Source organism: Prinia subflava, chromosome 1 (genome assembly GCF_021018805.1).
Source record: "Prinia subflava isolate CZ2003 ecotype Zambia chromosome 1, Cam_Psub_1.2, whole genome shotgun sequence".
In the NCBI taxonomy this organism is placed as follows: domain Eukaryota; kingdom Metazoa; phylum Chordata; class Aves; order Passeriformes; family Cisticolidae; genus Prinia; species Prinia subflava.
The window spans coordinates 51,658,702-51,681,729 of NC_086247.1; the positions used below are offsets into that span (position 1 = coordinate 51,658,702).

The following is a 23,028-nucleotide window of genomic DNA, read 5'->3' on the forward strand; positions in this document are numbered from 1 at the left end:
GGGCTAAATGAGAAGCAGAATCACAGAATCATTAGGTTGGAAAAGACCTTTAAGATCATCGAGTCCAACCTAACACTACCAATTCCACCACTAAACCACATCCCAAAGTGTCACATCCACACATCTTTTAAATTCCTCCAGGGATGGTGACTCAACCACTTCCTGAGCAGCCTGCAGAGAGAGAAGACATTGCTGGTCTTCATTTTCTCATGCAAAAGTTAGCCCAGGCACTTTCTCTTCCATGCAGTGGACACACAATCATTTTTCACCCTAAAACAACGAAACTGGGATTGAAGCCAGCATGCCATGACAGCATTTTGTCTGCTCTGTTATGCCAGGCCAGTGAGAACCGGAGGCTCCTGAACGCTCTGAAGGGTTTGCTGGATGACTTCCGCTCAGAGCTGCGGGACGAGGAGCGCGAGCGCCAGGGCCTCCAGCAGCAGTACGCCCTGCACAAGGCAGCCTGGGAGGTGGAAGTCACTGAGCTCAAGTGTCGCCTCCAACAGGTAACGTGCCCCAAGCCCAGCACCCATAAAGAACAGCTGAGGTGCTTAATGAGACAGAAAATTTATGACGAACTGAAAAGGGGCTTTATTCATGCATTTTATCCTGGTGTCTGAAAGCCCTCCCCTGAGGCCTGATCAAAGCTTTGCCTCTTGAGTTACCTCTTGGATTTCCAGTTGTCCCAGTACAAGGGCTCAGGTGAGATCAAAGGAACTGGACCTCTTGCTTTGTTTTCTCAGCAGAGTTGGGTGGTAATGTCAAATCAGCTGTGGTAATGAGACATGTGGGTGTCTGTATTTATTAGGGAGAAAAATGTCTTGAACTTGGCATGCTCACAATTAGTTCATCATTGTGCCTTGGCATGTGACAATAGCAGTATTTGATTTATAGGAGAGAAAAGAGTGATTCAACAACATTGAAACAATAGATACATAAATTAATATTAAACCAGCCATTCAAAGCTAGTGGTCAGTGATGGGTGGCACCCCAATAAAGAGAGAGCTTTCACTACCTGCCATGGCATAATGTTAGAAGTATTTGTATAAAACCTGGTGCCATGTGCTTTAGTGTCATCTATGGCAGTTCACAGAAGATGTACTATTTCTGAAGCAGCATGAAAACAAATCAGCAAAAAACCCACAAGAATCTTTTTTCTATGCTGATGGCATAAACTCTCTTATTTTACGCATTGAAGAGGGAGGGGTGGGAGAATTAGTACATTTGGAACTTGAGAAAAATCATAGAGCTTTTCTTCAGAAGGAAAATATAACAAGAATATTCACTGTTGGGAGGGTGGTACATTCAGAAGGATTTACTAAATTTTAGAGGCTCACTGTGACACACAGAGCTGAGATGTGAGCACTGCTTTTCCTTCCCAGGTACAGTGGGCTGCTGTCCCAGAATGAAGGCAGCTTTCATTTTTAGCAGTCTTCTCCCAAAAGTTTCAAACTCTTAGTTCTGCTGCTTCCTAGCTCACAAGCATTTCTGAACAATGTATCACTTGAAAAAGGAAACAAAATCAGTTCCTGTTTTGGCTCCTTCTAAAATGTCTTGGTGACAGATTTACCTTAAACTTGTGATGGCAACAAAGAACAAAACTTAGAGAAAAATCTGACCACAGAACTACTCAGCTTTCCTGCTTTGCCTTTGCATGGGCAATAAGCTTCCAGGCTGCCACTTTGGCAGGTGTTTGGCACCAGGACAGTGCTGGCACTCCTGCTCAGGGGTTTCCACCCTTCCTTCTGGGGCTTTTACCAGGCTCTTTACTACCTCCACTGCTTCACTGGAAATAATACGTAACATTTGGCAATTACTGGGCCATGCATTTTTTCAGGCAAATGGAGAGAATGAACCTGGCCAATATATAAAACATGAAACTCTCTTCCTAAGCCAACTTCCCACAACACTTCTATTACAGTAAAAACAGGTCCTGAATGCAGTAGGAAAAAAAGATAGCACAGCTTTAAGTAAATAATAGCCAAATATGTCAGGTTTATGTGTGTAGAAGGATCTCTTGTGATGCCATTTTGTTGTGTTGATGGGTGGTGAACTTACTTCACACCACAGATTTCATATGGAGCTGGCAACATCTTGACAGGCCCACAGAGGATCAAGATCTTTCTAGTCTCCACTGTTATCCTTACTGCTGCTGTTTTCCACCTTTTTTATGAAGCAGTAGGTCAATTGACAAAAGCATTTTCCTCGAGATAGTCAACTCCTAACTAATAGTCACTGGCAATGGTTTTGCATTTTGATGCTTCAACTATCTCTGTTTAGGAAAGAAAGAAAAAAGGAAAGAAAACTCTTCTGATATAAAACCACTGTGTATCAGAGGTGACAATGTAGTGTCATCTTCTGATTTGGAGGTTTAGCATTGCAAAGATCATTAAAAATAAAATCTTGTCTGTCAGAACTGCATATTCATCTTATTTAACAGAAGGATCCACAGGGATTGTTTTTAAAATAAGAAATAATGAGATTTCTCCCAAATATGTAATTGTGATAATGCTGAGGCAATAAAGAGTCACCGTAATTTTCAGCCTCCAGCTCAGCAAGTGAAAAATCTCAGTATTCTGAAATCTGTAAACTGAGAAAAATTTGGAAGAAACAAGGAGTCAGTGTTAGGGGCCAAACCCTACAAATGCTTTGAGAACTTGCATTAAGGACATGAGACCCATTAAGGATATGGGAGTCCCTCACTAGAACTCTGACCAATAGTCCAGCTTCAGAATGCCTCAGGGAAATATAACAGAATGTAATATATGGTGCGCAGGTGTGAGAAAGATGATGTCATATCAACCTTGTTAAAATAGGATGCTGCTCTTTGAGAATTGACTTTTTGGTTAGTTGTTTGGTTATTTGAAAGAAAACAACTGCAGTCTGAAAATCAGCAGTAGAAGATGCTGGTGGTTTTAAGATTTCCCTGTCACTGTAAGTGGCTGTAACAGGATGTTCTCTGCAGCTCAGTACAATTTAAGTAACTCAAGCAATAATCTCTCAGTCAATTGTTTGGGGAGGCTGTTCCAGAGACCAGTAAGCATTGCTCCTGAATCCAGCCTGAAAGTCCTTTGCTCAGAAAGTTTGAGCTTATTTTCCACGTAGGGCATGGTGAAGGTGTTGTCCTTCACTCCTGCTAGAGGAATATGCTTCCCAGCAGACCTGCTGCCTGTCATTTTTGAGGACAACATTAACTCCAGACGTGGAAATGAGTTTTTGGTGCTTTTCACTCCATTTCACCTGCAGAGCTAGGGGACAGAGATGTATCCCATTCTGAGTCACACACACACACCTACTGAGCTGTCAACAGAAAGTCAGATTCCAAGGATAAATTCTTCACTCACTTGAACTTACACAAAACAATTTAGCAGTTTTTCCCTCTTGCTACAGTCAAGCCCTGGCCCAGCTTGACCACAGAGGTTGTGCAATCTCTGCACTTGGAGGTTTTTCAGGATCCATCTGAACAAAGTCCTTACAACCCGTTCTGACCTCAGAGCGTACCATGCTGGAAGCTGAAGGTTCAACTGGAGACTTCTCGACATCTCATGGAACCTATGTTTTCCTACGAATCTATTACCTTGGGCCAGCTCTTCTGATCTGTTTAAGTTGACCCCGATCATGAAATTGAAGAAAGGAGGGAAGGTGGCATCAGATAACTGAAATCAGATTCCAGAACCTCAGAGATGGGGGGAGTGGTCTTGGTGCATCTGCTCCTACTGCTAACACCTTCTCTTGTTGGAAGGCAGGAGAGTCATAAAATAACACCACTGCTGAGGGTTGTTGTGGGATAAATCTCTTCAGAAGATCAATTCGCTCTCTTTAGGTTTCAGGTTCGCTAAGTAAGACCACAAAAGCAGAGCAGTAGCTAAGGACATTGTCCTGGGAACCTTATCTGAGATAATGATGAGGTTCGAGTTTATCTTCATGTTTCCTGGTTCCTATATTCCTGTCAGAAAGATCCTAACTGGTGTCTTAAGAGCATGAACTGGTAGAGCTTGAGGAATTATTCCCTGTAGTTTTCACTGTCTTGATTTTAAAACTTCTCCACACTGAACATATTTGATCTTTTATTGAGATCCTAAGATGTAAGAATTGCTATTAATCTTCCATTACCTTTGTGAAGTTAGGTCTTTAACCCTAATCCATTGTCAGACACAGGCTTTTATTGCAGAAAGTGTAACATCCTAGTAACATTTGACTTTATTGCCAGCTGGAAGGCAAAAGCGAGAACACCTCCGGAGAAACAGGTCTCAGTTCGGATGCAAAAGGAGCTTTTAAAAGGGAAAGAGAAGAGCACAAGAAGCTTCTGGCTGACAGTCACAGTGTGGTGATGGACCTCCGCTGGCAAATCCAGCACAGCGAGAAGAACTGGAACCGGGAAAAGGTGGAGCTCTTGGACAGGCTCGATAGAGACCGGCGAGAATGGGACCGTCAAAAGAAGGAGCTGCTCAGGCGAATAGAGCAGGTAAGGAGCCGTCAGGTAAGGGGTCATCTTGGGTGAGCTGTGCCTCTCTGAAAGAATGAGGCCACTGTATCATTACTACACTCGGGCTGAGCTCAAGGGACAGCATTAGGAAGCAGCACAGGAATGATTTTACTTCCTTGGCTACATCAATGTTTCTTGTGTTACGAAACAGTTTATATACACGGGGAGTAAAAGGAAAATGCTCATAATCCCTATAAAAGACCACTTATGAGAAATCAGCTCTAGGTTAGAGGTCATTTCCTCATTTCAATTACCCTGGACAAGCATGGCCACATTCTGTTTGAAAGCTTTAGTGCATCTCTGTGCTAAAACACTCAACCCACAGAGTTATTCAAGGTTTGGTTGCTGAAAGAGACTGTTCATCTATGAATTAGCCACCAAAGATGCAGCTGCTGCAACTAACAAATCTCAACTGAATTCTTTTTCTCTAGCAAAGGAACACATGAGTTAACATGAAGAACCCTGACTGATAACAAACACAGTTATCAGTACTAATTATTCAGAATATTGGTCACGTGAATTTTGTGCAAACCTCTGTTATCATTTGCAAATTTGGGAAATGCATACCTACGCCCTTGTTCTCATGCCTATCTGTATTTTCATCTGCTTAGTATTAGAGACAAAGAATATCTAACAGATGTATTGTCAGTCTGGAAGCTGCACAAAAAAATGAAGTTTTATGAGAGAGTTAAAACACTGTTCTTGACTGAACATTGTTCAGCTCTGAGTCATGCATTCCAGGAAAAGCAAGAGAAACAACTGAAAAAGTGGGTCCTCAACTAACTGAATGCTTTCTGTCCCAAGGACATCAGAAATGGAACCACTCCAGCCTTGTGCATGCTCTTTAGAGAGCACTATACTTGAGCAAAGCACAGAGTAGCCTCACAGGTTTAAATCAATGAAAGCCCAGTGTAATTTCTGAAAAGGATGCATTGTCTGTGTCTCGTGTTCCCATGTCAGGGCTGCAACAAGAAGTTAAAGAAAAGACACCAGGCTGGAAATATTATAAGACTAAACGTTGTTTTGAGCTGTGGCTGTTAAACCCGCAGAAACACACTTAGGAAAATCCCATGCTTGTGTGGGATTTTCAAAACCAATGCCAAAAGTGTAGGTCTGAGTGGGCAGTGCCAAACACAAAGGTTTTATAGACCCCAAAAGGTGATTTTTGAGTCTCTAAATTTCAAAATATCAGCAAACTATATTCTGAATTTTTTAATCTCCTATAGGTCTGAGGGGTTTTGTGTGTACTCCATGCAGCTGTTAGAGCTAGCCCTTATAATGCAACACAGTAGTGCACGTCCTAAGATAAAACCATGAGAGCCTGTGAGCCTTATAGCAAAGCTCATCATGCAAAGCTCCTGGTTTGCAGGGTTCAGAGGCAGAAGGTGCTTAGTTAGTTCTCCATGGCTTGACTGGGCTGGTTTCTAACTGTTGGGTTGTAGTGGCCAAACTACCTCCTACAGATTCTTCATGCACAATGGGAGTTAAATAACCCTCAGAAAATTTTCCAATGTACTAAGGATGTAGACAGAAATTTTTCTTTCAAGAGTCACTGGTACCTCTTTGTATGTTTGTCTTCCTGTCCTTATAAATCGTGGGGTTTTAGGTATGTCCTCAATAGCTTGAGCGACTTCCCTGGGAATGGGGCACATTGAAGAAAGCCATGCAGAAATCCCTGTTAAAGTTACCTAGTTTTTAATTCTCTTAAAACCTGACATAACCTCTCAGTGCCATCTTGGGTGAGCCTACAAAATAGCTCTTAGCTAGTGCTGGAACTGATTCCTTTTGTTGTTTCTGAAACCTCTGGGCTTTAACTATATATTTACTGTGCCAACAGAGTTGTACATAAACTCAGCAATGAATAGGGGAAATAAAAAATATTATATCAAGCTAATTTCAGAGGACTAGATGACCAGAAGTAGCATTTGAAATCTTGGCTACCTGCCTACAAAACTTCATAACTCCATCTTTGATTATAATCAAACATTTCCCTGTGTGACAGGAAGATTCCAAATATTTGCAGGCTTTTAGTTGAATATCCTCTCAGATTGCAGTCATGCCCTGCTTTATATGGAAACAATTAGTATATCTCTGATGTCCTACTCCCCAGGGTTTTGCTGTGTGTATTCCATGTATGGCAATACACAGAGGATGAGGAGACTTCAACACTGTGTCTGTTTGAAACAAAGTCTAAGAGATAGCAGAAGCGTGTGTGCCAAATTTCATTCTAATGCTTTATGCCAGTCTGCTTTCACATAGCTCCTGAATAATACATGTGTGATAAGAGGGAAGTCACACCAATGTATAAAATATATAAAATACTTTACTCTGGATGGTGATGGGAATACTGCTCGCATAGAAAAAACATGATGACCTACTTTCTTCAGAGCTCAGAGTTGTTGTTTTTTCTTTTTAAGTACTCTGTCACTTCATTTTCCCTCAGAGAATCTCCCTCCCCTGTGCTCCTAAAGCTAATTGTGCACAGAGAACACTGACAAATATTTAAATCCTCAAGATCATTGGTATGAAAAGTTGTGTATTTAAAGGTATAAATACATGAGGACTCAAAACTGTTAGTCATTCTTGAAAAGTTAGGGCAGTAACTTTAATTCTCCTGTCAGCTCTCTGAGGTTCAGAGAATAAGGCAGTATCAGTACTGCTCTCTCATAAAGGTTTCCAGAATCTTGTCCTTATAGGATCCCTAAAACTCTGAGGGGCTTGCAATTGGAGCTATCTATAAAGAAAGCATGTAATTACCATTTCTCCTTCCTTTGAATCTTGCCCATATGCTCAGGAATGGCCTCCAGGATCTTCTCATAGATACCTTCTAGCCCCTGCCTTTATAAGACACCTCCTTTTAATAAAACTGTTTCAGATTTTGTATATCATGAGCCAAACACTGAAGATGCATTTCCCTTTTTGTTTTTCCCTGATTTTCCCTGTTTTTCCCTTGATTTTCCCTGCATCAAGAAAAAAACCTCACTGTTTTCAGCTCAAGTGTAAATTTAATCATTTGGGACCTAAGACAGTTCCGTCTAAATTAAGCAATACAATGTCTGTTTATATTTCCAAACACAAGAAGCAAGATGAATATGTTTTGTAGTTTCTCAGTTTCCAGGGCCCTAGTGAATGACTTGCATCTTCAGTTTATTGTCACTAATCTCAACATACCGCTCTAGCAAAACATCAGAGTTCTTATCAGATTTCTGCAGTCATTTATCATGTTTGAAATTATCACTTACTTCATCCATCTTATTGTATTTACAGTTAAAAGAGAAGTTAATCACATAATCTATTTTCAATATTGGCAATTTCACTAACAGTTCGCCCTCTCTTCACTACTTTTTGAAAAGTGTAGAGTTAATATCTTTGATGCCTCTTCTATAAATACACATTTTCTTTGAACATGTTCTGCATGCCTAATTCATCCCTTTGACAATGCTGTTCTGTACAAATACTCGACTTTCCAGCCATGCATTCAGACTAGGCCATTTATAAAACAAAGCTTTTGTTTTTGTTAAGCATAATTTTCCACCTCTGGAAACAAGTGATATATATAAAAGCACAATCTTTGTGTTGCTGACCAGGAAAAAAATGTGCTTGTTTTGAGGAGAAGGCAATTTGCTCACCCTTCCATCAGGGAGGATTTTAAATAACAATCTGTGTTGATTTGTTTCTTTAAAAAACAGATTACAGACAGATGCATTATTTTCTATGTACATATATACTCAGTGTGTATATATGTATACATATACATGTAAATAAGCAAAACTGTACATATACACATTTAGTCACTCAAATTCCCATGAGTAATAGCATCAAAGTTCTAGAGAAGTCTCCCTTTGTGGAACAACCAGTAGAGCAAGGCCAGTGTGCCTTGGAGGTGCACCCCTGGGGCAGGGCTGTGATCCCCAGGGCATGGCTGCCTTGCTCCTGGGCAAGGATGAGTTCTGCCAAATGCCATACACTGCAGAAGTGACTGCTGTTCCTGTTAATCTGCCTTGTCTGCAGCTTCAGAAAGAAGCGAGCCCACGGAGAGGAGGCGGTTTGGTGTGTGACCAGAACGAGAGCAGCCGCCGGCCGTTTACGCCCCAGGGGAGCCTCCGCGTGCCCCGCTCCATGGGCTCCAGGTCCTACTCTGATTCCGACACCATTCAGTTTGACGAGCGGTCGCTGTCCAAGCTGAAGGAGAGCGACCGCTGCAGCGCCACGGAAAACCTCTTCCTGGAATCGCTGTCCCTCGACTCCCCGGACGAGCCTGAGGAGCATCGCTCGCGGCAGCTGGAGCGGGAGAAGTTCCTCACCGGACTGACAGAAGTATGAGCTCTTCCACGTTTTATCATGCTGTCATGTTATCTCTTCTGTCAGGATCAGTACAGCTTCCCTGCTGTAGGAAGTGAGATACTGTGTCACAGGCACTGCTGACAGTTACCCAGTAGTAAATTTGGTATGGACAAGTTTTCATTCCTTGTTATGAGCTGATTAGACCAGTGTCAGTCACCTGGAAACTGGGAGGCAGCCTGGAGGTCCCAAAGATTACTTCGTCTTGTGGCCATTCATATTATGTATGAGAACTATATTTGACATAGCATATTGTCTTAGAAGGTCTTCAATCTTTTCCAGTTGTAAGTAGATACATATTTATGAAGAAACATGGGCTTTACTTTGTTAGTAAAGCAGTAAATGCTGTAGAGAGGCACTTCTGATTGTTCTGCTGTGGTTGCCTTCTAAACAGATCAACATGAGTAAGTGAGATGAGATGTTAAAAAATAAAGTTATTCATCAGCAAAATACCTACCCTGGAGTCACGCCATAAAGCTATAAAGATATGAAACACATATATATAAAAGCCAAAAGATGACAGTGGGAAATGGTGAATGAAATCTGTGTCCTCTACCATGGCAGGCTTATTTTCATCAGTTCCAGTTCCAAACTTCACAGTTTGTTTACATTTTTTCTGAATGAAAACAAGTGTCCCTGTCCCCAAATGCTGGTACAAAACTAAAGGATTGAGAAATAAAGTTCTTCAAGAGGAAGAAAAGAAAAAAGAGATTAAGAGAGGCAAGAAGTGTGACTGTCCCTTTTACACAGCTGTAGGTAGCTGTGTGTTCCAGTTCGATTTTCTTTCCTTGGTGTCATAAGTGTATTGCTGACAGTGTGGAATCCCATATTTATTATTTCTTAGCTTTTTTTTAATATGCCCAACTGCTCAGAGAAGAATGTTGGTAACACTACCAGGGAACTAAGTTTTGTGCCTTATTTTGATTGCTGTTCCCATTCCTTCAAGTTCAGTCTGATCTTCAAAGAAAATCTCTCTTCCCTTTTCTGTTTTCCAGATATTACCACCATTAAAAAAAGGGTGGGCAGCAAAATTTGTCCTTGGTGATATTTGCATAGCTTCTTTCCTTCAAAGCGTGTTTTAGGGAAACCTGGGCAAAGTAATTTTCCCTCAGAGGGTTTGCTGAAGCGAGACTGATTGGAGTTTAATGAGTAGCTTAACTGAGGATGCACAGAGGGAACTGCAGCTTGCTGACTCTACCTTCCACTATATTTTCTTTTTGGTACTAACTGCAGTAGAAGTCAATCCAGCCTTCATCCTCACTGTGCATTCAGTTAGGTCAGATTTACTCTGCAGTAGCTCCACTGAAGCCACCAACGTTATTTCAGAATTATACCACAGTGACTACAAGGAGGATAAGTTTACTACTATTTTTTTTCCCTGACCCAAGAAAGGTATTTGCTGAGTTAAGCAGTGCTGTTTTTAAACAGTCCCAATTTGAAATGCACTTTTGGTAATGTTCTTGATTTCATGAGGTCAAATAAAATATGTACAGTACCAATGTTCTTTTTTTCCTCAATCCTATTTTGCATTCTCTGTTGTTTACAAGAAATATAAGTAAACAGAATAACTGTACAGCAAATGCTTCAGAAGTAGCTATTTAAAACCCCAACTCATTATGGGAATTGTCATAGAGAAATAACTGCCATAAAAACATCTTAATGCTGTTAGCAAGCTACAGGTATTCCGTCTATGAAACAAGCAAGGCTTCCCACACATTTAATATATCAGGCTTAAGGAATTTCAGCTGGTGCCACTTTTTGGTTTGTAGAAAATGTGTAAATGTATGAAATGTATGAAATAATGAAATATGATGTCAAAGAAACTCAGTTTATCTTCCAATTCAGCACAGCCAGACTTCTAGTATAAAGTAGATTACCTCTACAGAAAAAAAGTCACTCAGAAATATACAGTCCAAAACAATATATTGTGGAAAAAAAGCCTTTTTTGGCCCAAATCTATTTGTGATTGCATGGGAATAAAAAATTCAAGGCTGTTGTAGATTTGGCATATAGGCTTTACCTGTGCAGTGTGTTATCCTGATGGGATTGCCACTCTCTATTTACGAAGTGAAGAATATTCCCATTGTCACTTTAAGAATCTATACCAGAGAGAAAATCAGACACTTTTTAGAGACAAACATATCTGGTGCAACTAATGGGGAGTGAATGACAAAATACCCATAAACTAATGCCACCAATATCTTTACAGATAACTTATCCTGCTTGTTTCTGTTTTCATTCAGGAGGAAGAAACACACAAAGGAAATCTTCAAAGGTGAGTAAAACTTACAGGGCAGAGCCCAGCAAATACTCAGCTGCTGGAGCTATAACTTTCTGCACCCGAGCCACAGGCCCAGGACCTAGCCACGCCACCTCCTTAACAGCCTGCAAACCAGATTAATGGATTTACCCAGGGATTAATTTGTCTCAATATGCTTCTGTTCTACTCTGATTAACTTGGACCACATTCAGCTGTCATGTACAAAGATCAAACTCTATGAAAGTGCATGAAGCTGCAGCTTACAGTGAAATCTATGCCTGCTTTAGCATGCAGTGCAGTACACACTGCAGACATCAATATACAGAGGAAAAAACTTGGTGTTTCCCTCTATAAAAATCAGGTGCTAAGAACCTGATATGCTGCTGCATGTCAGGGATCCTTTGCTTTGGACTGGTTCTGGTCTTATCCCATGGGTTGAATACCCAGCTAACCTTAGAATGCATTAGTTGTGCTTCTAGAGAGCATCTTTTAGCTCATTTTTATCCCAAAGGAGCAAAGCCTGTGCCCTCTGAGAGTACCCTCCTGAAGCAAACCAGAGCATCTGACTAGGAGATCCACTTAGAAACCATATTCACCTGAATCCCTAACAGAGACACACCCAAACTGCAGCGGGAGCTCTTGATTATAAACTCAGTGTGACTTGGCTGTATCTTCTGGGTCACTGATCCATGAAAACCATTGCTTGCTGACTTCTCATCGAGCTTGAGTTACCTCGTTGAGTCGACTCTCATAACTACACTCATTTGTGTTTTTATTTAGTCCCATTCAAAAATTTTGATTTTTTTTTCTTAAAACAAAGTAGTAGGATAACTCATCTGAATGCCTATGATTGGTACAAATTGCAGGAGAGCCCCCAAGAATTCAGCATTATCACTTAGAGATTCTCTTTGGTTAAATTTCAGCATGAGCTCAACTCACCAAGCCAGTTCAATGTAGCAGCATTTCTGCTGGATGTCTCACATCACTGCACACCAGCTGTGCAGCCTGGGCAGTCTCAGGAGTGGGGGTGGACTTGATGATTTCCCAGCAGGTCAGAAATACTCTAGACTTGCTTTGAAAAGTGTGCCTTGTATTGTCACAAGCAGTCATTTCCTGTGAATGGTGTAATTCTGAGATGCATCCTACTGCTCTGTATTACAGATATTTGCCAAGCAGTAATCCATGAGAAAGCAGTAAACTGGGAACCTCTAGTAAACCATTTGGTACTTTTAATGGCACATCACAGATGTTTGTGTTCACAGCTCTTTCAAAGATAACAAAAGGGGACTTGAAAGAAAGGGCTAAAGGAAGGAAAACTAGGAAAAGTTTTGTGCGCAGAGGGTGCTTGGGGACTGGAGCAGGCTCCCCAGGGAAGTGGTCATGATATCAAGGCTGCCAGAGTTCAGGAAGTGTTTGGACAATTCTCTCAGGGACATGGTGTCATTTTTTGGGTATCCTGTGCAGGGCCAGGGATTATATTTGGATGATCCTTGGGGGTCCCTTCCAACTCGGGTCAATCTACGATTCAGTGAAGTGGTTTTATATGTAAGCAGATAATGAAAGTTGGGTTTCCAGAGTCTGCTGCTGAAAATAAGTTTCTCTGTGACAATTTCCAGGCACATGAGTGACTCTCTTGTGTTCCTCTCTCCAGGGCAATGTCCGTTTCTTCCATGTCCGAATTTCAGCGCCTGATGGATATTTCTCCATTTCTACCAGAAAAAAATTTGCCTTCATCTGGCAGCAAAGATGATATAACCCCTCCCTTGTCTCCTGATGATCTGAAATACATTGAGGAGTTCAACAAAAACTGGGATTACAGTAACACTAGGAACCATGGTGGGGCAACTGAGAAGCCTGCAGAGGGCTGGGCAGAAAGGACAGAAACTGGAAAAGCCGGGAATGATCGTGCTTCAGATCCATTACAGGCATCCTCGTGGTACCTCACCACCAGTGTCACTATGACCACCAACACCATGACCAGCCCGGAGCACTGCCAGAAGCAGCCAACGAGGAGTCACAGTGTCACTGACAAAATGGGAGTTCGGGTATTTCACAGCCCGCCAGTTGTCCGTAGGTTCGATAACTCAGTGATAGCTGGCAGTGAAGGGAAGAACCAGGCTGAGCCAGACTTCCTGTTTTCTGTGACCAAAGCTATGGGGAGCGTCACTGAGACAAAAGGTGCTTCCTCAGATATGTTTGGAAGGTGGTCTTGTGACCTGGCCAAACATCATAAAGATTTTCTGGAGAATGGTCTTCACCCCATTGAACGTCCTATTTGCACTACTGTGGGCTTTGCCTCACCCTTGCACAGCTTGGAGATGTCCAAGAACATGAGCGACGACATGAAGGAGGTGGCGTTCTCTGTCCGGAACGCCATACGCTCCAATTCCACAGAGCCTCAGTTCAAGGACACGGCGTGCCAAACCAACGGCATGAGGACGACAGGGACGCAGACCACCCAGACCATCAGCGTCGGCTTGCAGACGGAAACCCTGCGCAGTATCACCAGCAGTCCACACAAGTGTCTGACACCAAAGGGGGGGTCCACACCTGTCTCTTCACCATCCAGAAGCCTAAGGAGCAGGCAGGTGACCCCCGTCATTGAAAAGGTCCAGGCTAAGTTTGAACGCACATGCTGCTCCCCCAAATACGGCTCTCCAAAGCTGCAAAGAAAAGTTCTTCCCAAATCAGACCAGCCAAATAACCGGACTTTGCCTGGCACACCTCAGAAAGGCTTCAGTGAGTCGGCCTGGGCTCGATCAACGACCACGCGGGAGAGTCCCGTCCACACCACTATCAATGATGGCCTGTCCAGCTTGTTCAACATCATTGACCATAGCCCCATCTTTCATGAGACCTTCCAAAAATGCCCCCGATCTGGCAGCCGGTCCAGGTCAGCAGAACCCAGACCAGAACTGGGCACGTTGCAGGAGCCATGTACAAACGCCCGTGGCAGATCACCCAGTCCTCTCCGGCTGGGGACAGAGACACAAAAGGAAGAAGGAACTGAGGTGACAAGTATTAGGCAGGATTTATCTGCTCCTCCAGGGTACACGCTTGCAGAAAATGCTGCCAGGATCTTGAATAAGAAACTTTTGGAGCATGCCTTAAAGGAAGAGAGAAGGCTACCTTCACACAGCCCACCAAATCTTAGCAATGACAACAGCACAGGAGAAATTGTCAAAGTAGATCCAGGGTCCATAGAGGTAATGAGTTTGCTTGTTTTTCCTCCTATAGCTAAGTGCACTCTTCTTTGAGCAAATGTATTATGATATCTTTTGCAGTCCTAGTGAGTGTTTACAGTGAATATCCTAGTCCTTTCCTGGTACCACCAGCAATTTCCAGTCGAGAAACTTTGGATTAGTCACTGAAGAATGCATGAAATAATTGAATTTCTATCCTGGCACCTTAATTGTCTTCAAAGCATCAGAAGAGTTTTATCCTTTATGGGATAAAAAATGGTTCTTCCCTGAATGTCTGGGGTAAGGGTTTTCTGTCACAAAATACACCACATGTTACAGATGCTCTAGGGACACTAGGTTTGAATGAATTTTTATGCTGGATGGAAAGGTAGATTCTTTCTCCTACACAAGAATGGGTCTTAACAAGTTTGTGTGAAAAATAGTCTCTACAATACCCTGGAGCAAAACCCCAGGGCCTCCAGCATATCTTTTCTGAATGTATCTGATTAAGTTTGTCTCAGGTCTGTGAATGTGATTGAATGGCCTGATGTTTGGTACTGACTGCTGCTGCCTCACAGAAATAACAAAAGGCAAAAAACACATATATAATCAGATAATCTAGGCACATACCTATTTAGTGTTTAAGAATTCCTTGCTGATACTTTGTCATCAACAGTGTAAGAGGCATCATCCATCTCAGCAAGTGTGCCCAGATGTTGGGGGTCAGTCTCAGGTGCAGCAGCAATCAACAAGACAAGAAGGTGCAAGGATGGATGAAAGCTTTCAGTTATCAGTATTTAAACCTCCTGGTATTGGTGAGCCTTTGAGAGCACTTGAGAAGCTTACTCTTAAGAAGCCTGGAAAAGCTGAATTATGCCCAGCTCTTACATGCATATGTTGCCTTTCTGGTACAGCCATGGAAAGGTGTGTGTACTGCTGGTTGGTGACAGTCCCCAGGGCAGAGGCAAGTGCTTCTCATTCCTCTCTGTGCTGCCCCATGAGCATCCTAGTCTTGGGGTGAGCCCTGACTCCAAGGAAGCAGCTCCTTGACACCTGCACACCCCATACATCCACCTTGCCTTTGTTGGGCAGACTCCTACTATCCCTGCCTCAGATACCTCAGAAGGGAAAGTTCAAACCCCATTTTCAAACTTGACTTTTGGCATGAAGGATTTCTGGGGACTGAGGCTGAAACTTTTGGTCTGCAGTTTGCCTTGCCCAAGTAGGAGGTTCTCAGTGTACAGTCAGTTCCTTTTTTGTAGGTACTGCTCAGAGGATGGGATCTTTTTTTGCTAAACAGGCAATCTAAACCTAAGGATATATTCCCTATGTGCAGTTTAAACAGATACGAGCAGGGAAGTCTTTACACCAAAAAACAAACAAACAAAAAGAAACCACAAGCACATTATAAACACTAGTGAGTGAAAGTGGTCTTTGTGCACAAACCTCAGAGTGAATAAAGGTGGGAAGCAGCCTCATTTATTTGACTTTTTCTATCTATCTCTGTATTTTGTCTTTAGTTTGAAATACTGGGAATATACTACTGGTCCTTATTAGGAAGTGTGTTGTGCTCTTACCAGTTCAGTTCAGCTTTGCCTTCAAGGAATCCCCGGAAACTCTTGATTTCCTCCTGTATCTTTTAACTGTCTCAAATATAAGTAGATGGATGTCATCCCACATCACAAATTGCTGATGGCAAAACACAAACTAGCAACAGTACCCGAATTTGATGCACAGAGACATTTGGGTCAATGCTATTTAGCAAAAACTCATTGACCATCAAACCAGCAGAAAATTGTTCCTTTTTGTGAATTCTCAGTATCTTTTGCCTAATCTTTTGAGTTATGAACCCTAGAGCTAAGACTTGTTTCTCCTTGCAACTCTTACATGTCTGTTATGACTGTAGTTCAGATGCACAGGTTTTGTTCTTTGGCTGATGCTGGCATTTCCCAGGAATGTGGATTGAAAAGGAAACTGGTGGGCATTCACACAATGAGCTTGGCTTTTCCTAAGTGACGTGGTGCTCTGGAAGATGTACTCAAGGGAAGCGTGGGTGCGCTGCTGACAAAAACCACCCACAAATAAGTTTAGACTCTGCAGGTGCCTTGGGTTATTTGTGGATTACCCTGACCACACAAAGTACACTTTGTAAAAATTCCACTTAGCACATTTTGTACAAAGCCAGACACAGCTGTTCAGGGAATTATGATCTTGAAGGAAGCAGGTTTGTGCTTGGGGCAGTGCTGACACAAGGCTTCCACTCTCCTGTAGATCCCTGCTCTGCTTCCCTCTCACATGTTGGTTTCTGGCCAAGCCAAGTGCCCTTTTTACCACCAAGCGCCTTCTGGGTTCTGCAGCCATGGCATATTAATGACTTTTAAATTTGCATGAAGCACCTGTTGGTGACTTTTCCTTAATCTGAGCTTCTGAGTTATTTAGTTACACAATTTCCTTCTATATTCCTGCTGTAAATATGAAATCTAGTTCATATATTTATCTATTTATATACATGTGTGTGTGCATGTGAGTGTATATGTATACAGAGTAGCAATAACTTTATGTTTTCTAACTTGCCCAGAGCTGCTTACAAGCAAATTCACATCCACATAGTGTGGCCTACTAGTGTCTTATCCTGCTAATTCACTAAGCCTCTATCTTACTTGCATATCATAGGATTTATACATTTTAATATTAAAAAATTTTACTATTAGCATTACCTAACTAATAACATAAGAACTTTACAAACATTTTGCTTTTATGACTAGCAAGGGTTTAGATCATGGAGGTTACACAACAGTCCTGGACTGGGAGTCAGACTCATTTCTGGAGACAGCACTGTGAAAGGACCATCCACACAGACCCACAGATGAGAGAGCAGGTGCTGCATCCTCTGCTCACCAGGGCAAAGCAATTGCCACGGGCTTGCCACTGAACCATTCAGCTTGGGAGGGGGAATGTTGAAAATCAGGGAAGGTGTTGTCAGAACTAAAGGGCTATTGGTTAAGCTTGACTTTCCCATCCAACATCCCTGTTGAAGAGAAACAAGGGAGAAAGGTGTGGCAAAGGGTTGTCATGAAACCTGAGCAATGTAAGTGTAAGCAGCAAAAAATAAGTCATTTTCTTGCTTGTTAAGGATTTCCTAAGCAGAAACTCTCCCTTGAAATCAAATGAAGGGGAAAAAAGACAGGTTTATTCCTCTCATAGTAATGTGGTTTTTCTCTAGCCCAAATCAAGGTTGGCAAAGGATAACAGATACCTTTCTCTGCTGAGTAGAAATATTTGATTTGTTTATTGCTATGTCCACTTCTGAAACTGTGCTAGGATTGTAAAAGGTTGGTTTGTTTGCTTCCTTCCTTTCTAAGTCTTGTTCTATTAGTGCCTCATCTTTTATTTTTGGTTATTAGTTTCCCTGTGATAACACTGGTAACATGATCTGAATGAGTAGCAACATCGGGAGACTTCTTCCTTGCTGACATGAAACCTTCACTTTAAAAAAAAAATAATCAATTAAAACAGTTCTTTCCAACCTACTTGCTTTCTTTTTCTTTTCTGTCTGTTCTGTCCAGAACCAAACTGTCTTATTAACTGCCCCCTGGGGACTCTAACCCTGCCTGCCTCACTGCTGTAAGTCCTTTCTACCTTGTTTCCAGAGCTTTCCAAAAGCTGTCATTCTTGAACATGTGGGTTAACAGAGAGAAATGAATGACCACAACTGCAGAGGTATCTGCATGCACCTGACATCCCTGTGGGGTCCTCTGTATGCGACAGTCAGGAGGAGCTCAGGACAGGAGCTCATCTCCCATATCCTGTAGCTGCACAGGCTGTGAAGAGGTCACACTTCAGTCAAAATTTGTGCTGTTGGGGGTTTGCTAAGCATTCAAAAATTGGCAGAATTTAAGACCATCACAAAAGGCATGGAAAAATGCTGGGGAGAGATTCAGATTGATGATAAACTTTTTTTTTTTTTTTTTTTTTTTTTTTTTTTTTTTTTTTTTGACAAATGCACAGCATTGCACAGAGCTTCTGGCTGCCCCAGAATACCTTCCCTCTATCTCTGGCTAAGGCAGCAGGTGGAGAGGGCTGGGAAGGAGGCTTCAGCACCAGCCTGTGGCTAAAGGCTGAAGTCACCTTTGCTCATTAAGCAGCTCTGGGCCCAGTTCTGCCCAGTGGCTGTGGTTGCCACAGTAGAGGGAAGACACTGTGCAGACACAAGCTGTGACCATCCATTCTGCCTCACAGAAAAGCGAAAACTGTTTTCTTTATTTATTAATATAGGGAGAGCCATGGTGGCTGACAGCCTGCTTTAGGAAATAGATAGAAACTGAAATAGCTGAAATCATCTTTCCAATTTTCAGTGTTCAGGCTAAGAAATGTTGCCTGTCCACCCACGCTCCTGAACAGCTACCAAACTAAATTACCCACAGGTTATTTATTTAAAAAAAAAAATCTAGCTATGATAGCTACATGTAGTAAGGGAATAGGGGTTTTTACCAACCATTCTGCAGAATTTCCTTGTCATGGCTGGATTTCCACACTGCAGGTGGGGGTGACTGACTCAGCAGCCAGCATTTTATAAGATTATGCTGCCAGTCACTTTTGGCCCTGGAGCAACACTGGTCACCAGCAAGCCTTGTGTGGTGCTGGGCATGTGTATATCACAGATAAGATGTGCTTAACCTTGCTGTTTGGTAAAAGCTGACCAGCATCTGTGGATGTGCAGAAGAGAGGCTTTTGAACTGGGAGACAGCAGTGGAAATAAATTTTGTTATCGCTGTGCTAACTCTGATTTACTGCTCTGAAACTAGGATAAAGCAGCCAGGAGCAAGCAGCACTATAAAGATATCATTTTAAGCCTCCTTTTTGAAAGGGGCTAAGACAAAACCCACAAATCTCATAGCCTCAATGCACAGTGTTGTGCTGCCCATGACTGTTGATGTGCAGATGGATTGCTCTTAACAAATCTGAGCCTAGTGGCAGCTTTCACAGACCATATGCTGCCCCAGGCACAATGGGATAAGGTGAAGTAAGGACACACAGTCAATCTTTTTTTAGCACCAATTTAAATTTCAGCCTTACTGCTGTTTTAGCAAGGGTTGTGAAGTTTATGGCACAGAGATGGGGCTGGGGGTGAGGGTGCAGAAAGGAGGGGGTGCAGGCTGAGGTGGTCTGTGAGTGCCAAGGGCAGCTGGTCATAGCTCTTGGTCAGGCACTGGTGTGCAGCTGTAGATCACCCCATTGGCTGCATGCTGCCCACAAGCACTTGGGTTGACCCTTCACTGAGGCTGCACTCAATGCACTCCCTCCAAAACAGGTGTCACCAGCTTCATTTCTCATACCCCAACTCTGTCTTCAAAACTGGTCTTTCTGTCCTATGACATTCATGTTTGGTCTTTCACTGCAATTGAGAAGTTCAATGTCATATCACCTTGTTTGTTCACTGTCAATCACATCATGTTACCTATTCCAATATTCTCCACCCTTAGTCTCTATTCTTCTTCTCCATGTGAAACAGTGTGCTGAATCCTGGCCTTCCTGTCCCCTTGAAATCCCTGCACCTTACCACGCCAGAGCTTTTCCTTTGCATTTTATCGTTTTTGGCCTCTCTCTTCATTTATCACTGGTTTGCATTCTGACTTTAGTTTTTATTGAACTCCCCTGAACATTCCAGTGACTGCTGTTTGGTTTACCCATTGATAGAGGTTGGCAAACTGCTCTGATTTGCTTTTATAAGTTGCAAAGTGTGCAGTGAAATTCAGAAGTTTGGCTTTGGCCCTATGAGACAGTCTTGTTTCCACAGTGATTCATCTTGATGTAGGGAGCATTCAGGGCAAGGCAGGAAGCACAGCTGTACTTTGAGCAAAGTCTATGAATATTAGAGGCCTTACCAACTTAGTGCCAGGGTGAAAAATCATTACTGCAGATTGTTTCTAATTGCAAAGGCAAGATAACCAAGCCAGAACAGTGGAAACTTGGTGAAGGAATAAAATTTCCAATTTCTTCCGTTTCTGTGAATGTTGCCTTTAACATACAGTAGCTCTGAATCCTGTAATTCAGGCTTCAGCAGCTGGCAGTTAGAAGTGATGTTGCAGAAAATGAAATCTGTAGGTAAACCTCATCTCTAACCCAGCTGGAGACCATAACTACTCCTGTAGTCATTATTCTGTGCTAAGAAGTCTCCTCCATGCCAGTCTGAATTCTGAAGGAGAAAAAAAGGAGACAGTGGTTGATTTTTCACCCCTTCTGCAAATGCCAAACTTGGCCTTTTTATACCAGGTCAGCAATTAGAGTAAAGTGTTGAATAGTGGATTTTCCTGAATTATTATGCAAATGTACTTTTCAGCTCTTCCCTTTCTAGCTCCAGGAGAAATAGCAATTGGAAGTTTGTCAGCTGCTCCAACTCACCCTCTTTCTTTCATTGTCTCCTTACCTGTTCCATAAACCATGGACACACATGCAGATGCCTGGAGCCCACACGCGGCCAGGTGTTCACCGCTTGCTTTTGTCCCGCGCCATGGCCCCAGCTTAGCTTTAGTTTGACGGTTCTGTTCCTTAGCTCTTCGCGCATCCCGAGGGTCTCTAAGGCAGATTACTAACCGCTGTTTTGCTCTCTTGGCTGCCAAGGAACTGCCTTGTTCTGCACTAGCCCCGTCCCTCCAACCCTGCTTCTCCCGGCCAGAGAGACCAGCGAAGCGGCGCCCACCGTCACGATGGGCCTCACATTCCCCCACTGCCTCACAGTCGCAGTCCACTGGAGACCTGACGTCCTCAGAGGAGTGCGGAAGCAAGGAGCTGCTGGCAGAGAGCCCCAGCCAGGGCGGCGAGCCGGCCTGACTCCGCACGGGAACGGGGCCCCTCGCCTCCGCCAGGTCGCCCGCCAGCCGTCTCTGCCACGAGGGAGGGAGGCCCGCTCGGAGAGGTCAAAGAATGTTCTCAGACACAGCTGCTGAATGTCCGACCTGGGAAACAGAGGTGTTTCTGGAATGAAACAGTTAATGTGCCTGTAATAACTTAATTTTTTTCATAGCTGAGAAAACTATTTTTGTCTCCATCTTTTCTACATACAGTATATTAACAAAAACAAACAAAAAAAAGGTTAAAATGATATAAAGTAAGATTTAAAATAAAATGTAAATTAAGTTCTAAGGGAATTTGAATACATGCTCGCGCTCTCTCCAAATACTGACTGCCTTTCGGTTATATTTGCACTGTTACATTTTCAGTTTTGGTTTTGGGTATTTTGGGTTTTTTTGGTTTTTGTTTTTTTTAATTTCATGTAAAACTAGGGTCTTAAGTTAATTTTATTCTATTTTAATGTCAGTGTTATCGGTTTTTAAAGGTAAGGTTCTTAAAGATGCTTCAACTGTCTGAAGCGATACCTTTTAAGTAGTGAAGAAAGCCATTAAGCTCGTTCACTAGACTTGTAATTAATTGAGATGGAGGGGAATACAGGTAAACACAAGTAAATGTGTAAAAAAAAAAAGAAAAGGATGCCTCAGAAAGTCTTACAGAGTTAGCTGTAAAATACACCTACAATACTTGACTTGCATGCCTCTGGGTCCTCGCACTTTAGTGCATGTACATACTGCTACTGTACCATCACATAAATGTGAGTCAATCTGTTTCACTGTAATATTGTTGTGAATTTACCTGTACTGTACTTTTATTGTTGGTATTCTTGCATTGACTATACAAAAAAGAGTTTTTAAATTATTGTTAGCAGTTCAACTGGCTATGTACAGCGTTTACTGAGAACTTCCTTCGTTTTGGAAAAACCATGGAAATCTCTGGGCATACTAAATTGTAACTGGTCTTGTTTAAGAGTCTGTTGGAGACCATGTGAAGTGGAAATAAAACCCTCAGTATTTACAAGCTGCTCGAGTGCTTCATAATGTTTTTTTTATGATGGTACTTCCCAGGTTCATTTAACTGGGGAAAATAAAAGCCCTCTAACTCCTCCTTTATTCATAAGGGAAGAAAAAAGCTCCCTTATATGATATAAATCACAGCAAAACCAAATATTATGTTGTGCTCCATGGACTCCTGTGAACACTGGATCAGACTGTGGGAGGGTTCCTGAATTCCCTCCTTGAACTCCACAAAACATCTACTCACAACAGATTGTAAGACCCATCTTCTCAGTTTCTCTGAGGCCCTATGGCTTGTTGTTTTCTCACTCATGGGAGTGAAAACTAGCCAGATAAATGGAACACTAGAAATATGACATGTCCACTATTAATCTAAGCTTATGTACCATCTGTATTACACAAAGAGACCAATAAAAAGAGCTTTTTGTAAAACTGAAGGCTAACAATGAGAAGTAAATGCAGCCAAGAATTCATGTTTCTGAGACGGGAACTTCTCAAGCTATTTTGCCTAAGACCATCTGTTTGGCCACATGCTTTCTCTGGAGCCCCAGAACTGCTCTGACTAGTTATCCTATTGCTGAACTGGCTCATTCCCGTTCTGTTTCCTTAGCTGAGGTTTTCTGAGGCTCATTTGTTGAAGAGCACCATCTGGGCTCCCTAGAAGCCTTCCTGGTTAGCTCTGTCAAGAAATAAGCCCTTCACATCCCGTCCCGCTGTGTCACAGCCTGCTTTCTAGGAAGTTTAATTCAGCTGTTGGATAAGAACAAACTCCCTGTCTCCCAAATGACAGCCAATTTAGGTCTGATTTCTCCCATATCAGGTAGGGCTGTGGCTATTGACCCAGGTCAAAATGTCCATCTGTGGGTCATCATTACAAAAATGGGCAGTGACTGA

The 23,028-nt window shown here is 42.4% G+C and overlaps 1 protein-coding gene across 5 annotated transcripts in view; it reads left to right on the top strand.

The window, feature by feature from the left end:
- MTCL1 (microtubule crosslinking factor 1) overlaps window positions 1-22,156 on the top strand; it is a 104,045-nt gene extending 81,889 nt beyond the window's left edge. For 3 of the 5 annotated variants that reach the window (XM_063396397.1, XM_063396388.1, XM_063396407.1), the window contains 6 exons: window positions 339-506; window positions 4,211-4,465; window positions 8,498-8,803; window positions 11,071-11,102; window positions 12,739-14,293; window positions 20,891-22,155. In XM_063396397.1, the coding sequence (XP_063252467.1) occupies window positions 339-506; window positions 4,211-4,465; window positions 8,498-8,803; window positions 11,071-11,102; window positions 12,739-14,293; window positions 20,891-21,100 (2,526 nt within the window). In that variant the 3' untranslated portion in view covers window positions 21,101-22,155. Of the gene's footprint in view, window positions 1-338; window positions 507-4,210; window positions 4,466-8,497; window positions 8,804-11,070; window positions 11,103-12,738; window positions 14,294-20,890 lie in introns of all 5 variants that reach the window. The other 2 variants (XM_063396371.1, XM_063396378.1) reach the window with 1 other exon arrangement.
- The last annotated feature ends 872 nt before the right edge of the window (window positions 22,157-23,028 follow it).